Source organism: Neurospora crassa, linkage group I (genome assembly GCF_000182925.2).
Source record: "Neurospora crassa OR74A linkage group I, whole genome shotgun sequence".
Taxonomy (NCBI): Eukaryota; Fungi; Ascomycota; class Sordariomycetes; order Sordariales; family Sordariaceae; genus Neurospora; species Neurospora crassa.
The window spans coordinates 4,036,881-4,044,950 of record NC_026501.1 but is presented as its reverse complement, the minus strand read 5'-3'; the positions used below and the strand labels follow the sequence as shown (position 1 = coordinate 4,044,950).

The 8,070-nt window shown below is 37.7% G+C and overlaps 1 protein-coding gene across 1 annotated transcript; it reads left to right on the top strand.

The window, feature by feature from the left end:
* Positions 1-1,726: 1,726 nt before the first annotated feature.
* On the top strand, positions 1,727-4,772 carry NCU10073 (actin binding protein). Its single transcript, XM_952776.2, has 4 exons — positions 1,727-2,160; positions 2,235-4,331; positions 4,407-4,690; positions 4,753-4,772. Exons 1-3 carry the CDS (start codon positions 1,965-1,967, stop codon positions 4,529-4,531), a joined length of 2,418 nt encoding a protein of 805 aa, XP_957869.1. The 5' UTR covers positions 1,727-1,964; the 3' UTR covers positions 4,532-4,690; positions 4,753-4,772.
* The last annotated feature ends 3,298 nt before the right edge of the window (positions 4,773-8,070 follow it).

Sequence of the window (8,070 nt, the reverse complement as noted above, 5' to 3'; positions counted from 1 at the left end):
CAATACTTTAATACTTCCTAAACGCCTTTCTTAATTTCCTTTAAAATATCCTTCTTTAAATTATTAAAATCCTTCTTAATAATAAATTAATCGATTCTAACTTTACTAACTTCGGGTTATATAAACCTACTTTTTTTAACGTATACCTTTATAAATTTAAGAAGTAATTCTCGAATTTAACGACGGTCCTTAGTCGAAATAATATTATAGTCCGCAAATTTATTCGCTTTAACAATAAATTTCTTTAATATTTTATTATCTTTATTTATTTTATTTAAAGTCTTTATAGTAAGTACGGCTTTAGAATTGTTATATATTGAGATTTCCGCAAGCGGGTTGTAGATACTATTTTCAAATCTACAAGTACTGCTATTAATAGCTATCGGCAACGACAATACAATACTATTGCTATATTCGTCGTAAGATATTGTAAGGAACGTAAACGACCCTCCTAAGTCGATTGCTGTTATTAATTTTCATTTTAGAGTACTCCTCGACTAGAAATCGGCGTTTCCGGTTTCAAAGCAGTTTTTTAGGCTATAAGGTAGCTACTAGAATATACGGCTATTTAAACTCTAGTACTCGAGCGACCCGGAGGGTAGTGTTTTATCCTTTCTTTCTTCGTAGAACTTTAATATATACACATAAGGCCAGCACCTACATATCGCTCTACTGTCCCCTTATAGTAAGAAAGTGAAATATAGAAGGAAATTTTACAATTAACAGCCGGCCTAACTAGGGATCCTTTTATATAAGGACCCTAGTTAGAATAAGGATTTACCTTAGTTTATAGGGGTAGATTCCCTACTTCCCGGCCCGCCTACCAATAGTAGTTAGCTACCATACGCTCGACTATAGTACCAAGCGTACTCCGGCTATAGTGCTAGGTACAGCTCAATTAAGTAGTCTAACTAGCCCAGTACTCTAATCTACAGCTAATCGTATATATCTAGTAACAACTTTTTAATATATAGAAAATTGTAAAAGAGAAAAAGCTTAATGGATAAGTATATTACTTTGTTCTAACTATTTTCTAATTCTCTTTTTACTTTTAAATAACTATTAGATTATAAATACATATTATTTTATTATATTTAATATAAATTATCTCTCTAACCCTAGTAGGTATTTTTCTTATATAGTTTTATTATTTATAGGTACCTACTTTAGAAATACGAGTCTAGTAAGGTCCTATAAAGTAGAAGAGGGCAGAGAACGAGTAGTCCTAGTTATATACACCTATATATAAATCTAAAATACAAGTATAATAATTTGCAAATGAGTAGAGAGTTAGCAGAACTACCAGCAAGAAGTATTTTAATATAACCTTTTTAATAATATTTTGGGTAAGGTACTAAAACTCTGTAATATAAATTTCTAGGAATCGGTAGAAGCGTTTTCTTATTGTTATCATTTCTACTATAACAAGCAATAACTATCCCTTACGATATTACTACTCTAATCCTTTATAGCCTATTCAATGCTGGAGAGGATAAGAAAGGTTATTAAGGCAGATGAAGATATTATTAACTACTATTACAATAAATGAGAATCCTAGCTGTATTACAATCCTAGTTTTCTATAGGATTAGTGGCTTGGCTGGCGCCTTGGCTGTACCGCGCTAACATTTCAAAGCTATGCAGAGGTGTAGTAGTGTATTGACATATGTGCGCGGATGGAGCTCCACCCCAACTTCCACTTACCTACCTAGGTACCTAAAGGGTACCTAACTTCAGCGCTGCGTAGCTCTAACGACTTGTCCCGTCCATGCGCCTCCAAACACCGGAACCTTCATCTTGCTCTCGACCTCCAATATCGACCCGACCGACGTCTAGATCACCAACAATCTGTAGCCGTTGCTGCAGCTATCAGCAATTCACGATATTCCGATTGCTGAACGCTCCAGCTCCTTCGCGTCGTTTACCCATCCATCCCGCTCTACAAAGCTGGCCACTCCGCCCACCATGGCCTCCTTAAACCTGTCCATCCACGGGCCCTCCATTAAGAGCAGCTATCAGGGCGTCATCAACGGCCCTGCGCCATCTTCGGCATCTCCTACCTACGCACACTGGGCCCTTTTTTCCGTCCAGGCGCCTCTTTTGAATGCCTTCCAAGACTCTGGGGCAAAAGAGAGCATCCTGAAGGTCGAGAGCACTGGCGGTGAGTGCCATGCCGGCCCACAACTTCTCCTTCCCACCATATCCATGGGCCCGACTAATTATCAGTCGTCACAGATGGTGAGCTTTCCGACCTGATCGAGGACTTCAACGAGGGTCGCATTCAATTTGCCTTCGTCAAAGTCAAGGACCCCAACAGTGGACTTCCTAAGAACGTCTTGATTGCCTGGTGTGGCGGTGGTGTTCCCGAGCGAACAAAGGGGTACTTTACCAGCCATTTGGCCGCCGTCTCCAAGATTCTTCACGGCTACCATGTTCAAATAACAGCACGCTCCGACGGAGACCTTTCTCCCGAGTCTATTGTGCAAAAGGTTGCCGATGCTTCAGGCGCCAAATATACCGCCGGTGGTTCGGCACCCGCGTCAGCCGTTGCCCCGCCCCCCGTTGCAAAGAAGCCCGTTTTCACCCCGACTACCTCTACATCGGCCAGCTCTTTCAACCCCATTGTTGCCGCACGGATCCGGAATCACGGGGGCGAAGATGACGACGGCTGGGGTGTCGACGCACCGCCAGTCACGCGGACCCAGCTGGAGAAGGTCGCGTCTGCCTACCAGCCGACCAAGGTCAACATTGCCGAACTCAGAAAGAACAAAGATGACTCGCGTTCCGAAGAAACTCAGAAGCAAAATGACCGGCCGGAAGACATTGTTAAGGGTGGTTATCAGCCTATCGGAAAGGTTGATATTGCTGCTCTTCGCGCCCAAGCAAAGAAGACCCATGATGATCGGCCTGTAACCGTGAAGGGAGCCTATGAACCGGTGGGCAAGGTTGATATTGCCGCCATTCGCGCAAAGGCGCAACAACGTCCGACTGAACCGGAAGAATTGGAGACGCCCAGGAGTCTGGCAGAGAGGACTGCTGTATTTACGCAAGCAGAACGCTTGACCGAACTTCCCAAGCCCAAAGTTGCCAAGAAATTTGTAGGCAGCGCTGCATTTACTGGCACCAAAGCTCCCACGCCGGCTCCTCTCGGTTTCAGCTCGCCTGCAGTTCCTACCGCTACTCCTATTGGGGCTGCCAGCAGAACATTTGCGGATCAGGGAGGCAAGACGCCGGCCCAAATCTGGGCCGAGAAGAAGGCCAAACAAGGCGGTGCAGTTGCATTTGCGTCCACTCCCTCTCCCGCCGCTGCGCCTATTGCTGCCCAGAAGAGCGGCAGCGAATGGAAAAGCGGTTACGCGGGGAAGAGCTGGGCACCTGTGCAGGCACCCAATTACAGCCGAGGTCTTGAATTACACGCAACCGGAGGAAGCGCCTCGCAAGAGCAATATGAGCCTGAAGCACCTGCCTCACCGGCTGGCGGCATATCTGCGCTGCGCGAGAGATTCAAGGATACGGCACCTGTGGCGGTCCGTACGGGGTCACGGTCAGCACCAAGCGTGCCTTCTCCCGGCCCGGCCACTGGTGAAGAAGGGCATACTCCGCCGCCCCTGCCAACCGGAAGCCGTCCTTCCGGTGGCTTTGCTCTTCCTGGTCTGCCATCCCGGCCTTCTGTTGCTGACGACGAGGAAGGGAACGATGAAAGGCAGCTAGAAGAAGAAGTCCGTGCACTCGAACCGGCCGACCAGCATGAAGAGGAGCCTTCGTCCCCTGCTCGCATCGCAGTCCCGATTGCTCGGAGCGCAGTGCCTGAGGTGGAGCCAGCTGGCAATCTGCCGCCCCGTCCGGTGCCCGTATCGCAGGATCTACCGAAAGAAGAGGACCTCCCCGTAGAGGAGGATACCCACGATCCGCGTGCTGCTGCCCTGAATGTTGCCAGCGAATCTCTTGGCCAGGGTGTCGAGGTTCAGCAGGCTGGTTCAGATGGTGGCAAGCGTGCTCTGGTACAATATGACTACGAGAAGGCCGAGGATAATGAGATTGATCTCCAGGAAGGTGACTATGTCACTAATATTCAGATGGTGGATGACGATTGGTGGATGGGAACCAATGCGCAAGGGGAGAGTGGACTTTTCCCTAGCAACTACGTGGAAGTCGTGGAAGACGATGAGCCTGCTGCTGCTTTCAGCGCAGCCCCAACAGTAGCGGCGACTCAAGCCCCTGTTGTGCCTTCATCTGCGCAGGCCGAAGCGGTAGCACCTGCAACTCCGGCCGATCAAGTTGCTGGCCCAACAGCGACGGCGCAGTTTGATTACGAGGCAGCAGAAGATAATGGTAAGTGATGCTTGGAAGCCCCGCATATATCAGCCGCGAAACCCAGGCCTAGTAGTGACTAACGAATCGGTACAGAGTTGAGCTTCCCCGAAGGAGCCACGATTACGGGTTTGGAGTTTCCCGATGATGACTGGTGGTTTGGCCACTACAGTGGAGCGTCAGGTCTGTTCCCCGCCAACTACGTTGAGCTTAATGCATGATTGAAGGCAAAGGTGTCGAAATCCACGGTGCTGGTAATGGAAAATCAGCTTATTCGGTAGTCTAGTTTAATAATTTTCAGCTGAAACTTAACTAGTATGTACAGTAGGGTTGTTGCGCGAAGATATACTTTACAAGTGATAACAACAGAGAATAATGGAGTGAGTAACTGGTTGCTAGATAGAGTAATAGTGCGTAACGATTGACGACAGTCTTATTAAAGGAAATTAAAAATAAGAATTGTCGCAAATCTCAACTTAGAACCTCGTATACAACTTTACTAAATATAAGCAATATAAATATAAGGTTAGTATAATATAAATTAATAATGTATCAACTTTAATAAAGGTTAAGAGGATAAAATACTCTTGTATAATAAACTATACGCCCTAGTAAACGGCTACTATAATAAAATAGAGTATGTGAATATTTATTAAGAATACCCTATAACATCTCCCCCTAAATAAAAGGATAAGAGTATTTACTACATATATAATATTATTAAGTTTAACTATATATATAAAACATTCCATTATTTATTATAACCTTTATTTATTAACTTATATTTGTATAAATTGTTAAGTGTATAAAACGTACAATTACCTAAATAGAGCCTCTAGTTTAATAATTCAATATTCAATTCTTTACTAGTTATATTTATAATAAAACTAGCAAGTATTAAAATCCTCCTGCTCCTTTTCCTTGTTCTTATTTATATACTATATATTTAAATCGGAATATTTAAATCCCAACGAAAGATCATTTTACTCCTAATTAGCAGGGAGGTAGTTACAAGAAAGAAAGTAAGTAATAAGTAAAGTATTAAAATAAAAGCCCGAGCAAACTAATATCGAATACAGTTTATTAAATAAATTAATTAAATTAAGTATATATAGGGGTAATAAATTAGTGAAATAAATACTATAAGGAATATTAGTACTAAAAAGAATATTAAATATTTAAGGTTTGTTAATAAATAAGGTTGTAGGGTAATATTTAATATAAATAATATTGGAAGTATTGTATATATAATTAGATTTAATTAACTAAAGTAGATTAGGTATAACTACTATTATACTTAATACTATTAGAAGCTCTAGCATACCCAAGTACGTACCCAGGCACGTACCTAACTGCCCGGTCGTATAGACCCGCCCTATAAAGTAGGCTAGTAATAAAATAAGAAGATTCCTATAAAGAGATTCCCGCGCAGGTCAGCCCTCAGCTACGCCTTTCTTCCACTAATATCTTCTTTTTTAATATTATAATATTAGAAGATACTTAAATTACTTTATTAAATAATAACTACAACTGAATAATTATAATAACCTATTACAAATAATATACTCCTCGTACTTATTCTTTAGTAAGTTTGCTAATTTTATTATTACAAACTTACTAACTTAATTATAAGATCGACTATTGTAAAACACTAACCCTACAATTATAAACCTCTAAACTTCTAGTTATTCATTATTAAAATAATATTAGAGCTTTCTCTATATATATAATCATTTATTAAAAATAAAATTAATTATCTTATTCCCTATACTGTAACTATAGCGCCTTATTGGCATAGGGTCCTTCTCCAGTTCTTTAGAGGGGAAAACCGTACGATATTAAGTACCGCCGGATGAAAATCCTTAGCTCTATTTCGGTTGTAGTTCTCTACGCTACTTTTACTTTACTTATAATTATAATAGTTCTTACCTACTACTATAACAACCTAATTTCGTCTCTCTTACTACTATATTATTCTAATACTAAAATAATAAGGATAATAGGAATAGGACTAAATTAGACGTACTACTTCCTTTACTACTTTTTTATTTTATTTCCTACCGCTCCTTCCTTCGCCTTCTCCCCGCTTCCCCGTCCTATTTTCCTATTTATTACTCTACTTCTCTACTTCCTTATCCTATTTATAAATTCCTCCTCCTTATTATTTACTCTATTATTCTATAAATTTACTTCTATTTATAATAGTATAAGGACCCCCTTCCTTTATTTATATAATCCCCTATATAATACCCCTTCCTAATCCTCTTTCTCCTTCTTCCTTATTGTAATTTCTAATAAAATAGCTTCCTCTAACCGTTATTGCCCTAACCTAATTAATCTAATTTTCAATATAGAGGGTCCCTCCCTTAATATATCCTCAAGCCCTATATCTTCTATAGTTGTACTTTTAAAGCTTATATTCCTTATTCGTACCCTTTGTAATTTCTTTAGTAATAATCCTCCTCCGAACTAATATAACCTCCTTCTTCGTTCTCCTCGGCCCTTATACTAATTTAATTAATATTATTTATAAAATTCTTTACCTCTATTATACTTTAAATTTTATTTTTATTCTACGTAGTAATAAATTTAACTCCCCTAATAACTTTTATAAGGTTATTGTTAAAAAGATTTATTTTATTTTAACGATTAATAAATTTCTTATTTTTTATATTTCCTTTTCTTTATTATTATTTAACTTCTATTCTAATTAGTAGTACTTAGAATATTACTTACTCTTATACCTATAAAATATATATATTAAATATTCCTATTAATTTTTATAATATTTATGATATTATTTAAATAATAGTTATTACTATAATGTTAAATAGTTAAAATAGGTTCGAACGTAATTTAAATGCTCTTGTTTATACTATTAATAATTTCGTTTATTATATATATATATATTTAAAGTAGAATAAACTACCTACTAACTTCGAACGTCTTGCTTATATTATTAATTATAATATCATTAACTTTTAGCAAAAGGGTTACTATAAATTAATTATAAGGGATATTCGTTATAATTATATCCCTTCTCTTCTCAGTAGTAATATTATAAATCTAATTTAAATTACATCCGGTTCTAATAGTAGTATTATTACTCTTATATATATTATATCCAGCAGTAATAATTTTACTACTCTTATTCGTATAATCTCCAATTTTAATAGTAATAATTCCGTCTTTAATAGCCCTATAACTATTAATACTCCTAGCCGCCCCCTTATAAATAATAATTAGGTTTAATAGTATTATAAAGTTATTGCAAACTAAATTCGTATAATAGAACTATTCGAATAGTTTTTTAAATATAATTAAATGTTTATTAAATAATATTTTTTAATTTTTATTATAATTATAATTTAAATAGCTCCTATAATTAATATAATTATTTTATCCCTATTCCTATCCTTTTATTATAGTATTATTAATATTCTATATTCTTTTTAAGAATATCTTACAATCTCTTTATATTATTCCTCCTTTAATACGACTATTAAATAATATTCTCTCAACCTTCCTAATTTTAATACTTATAATAAAATCCTTTTAATTTTAATTCTATTATTTAAAAACTCTTAGAATTCCTCCTTCATTAATAACTAAGCTTCTAAATTATTCTAAAAAATAATATCCGTATTAAAGTAATTTAAAATTATATAAGCAAAGGTCTCCTTTTCGAACCTATAAATATAAATAGGGGTTAAAACGTTTAATACTTTCTTTTTATAAATGAAGGCCTAGAGGCTAATAA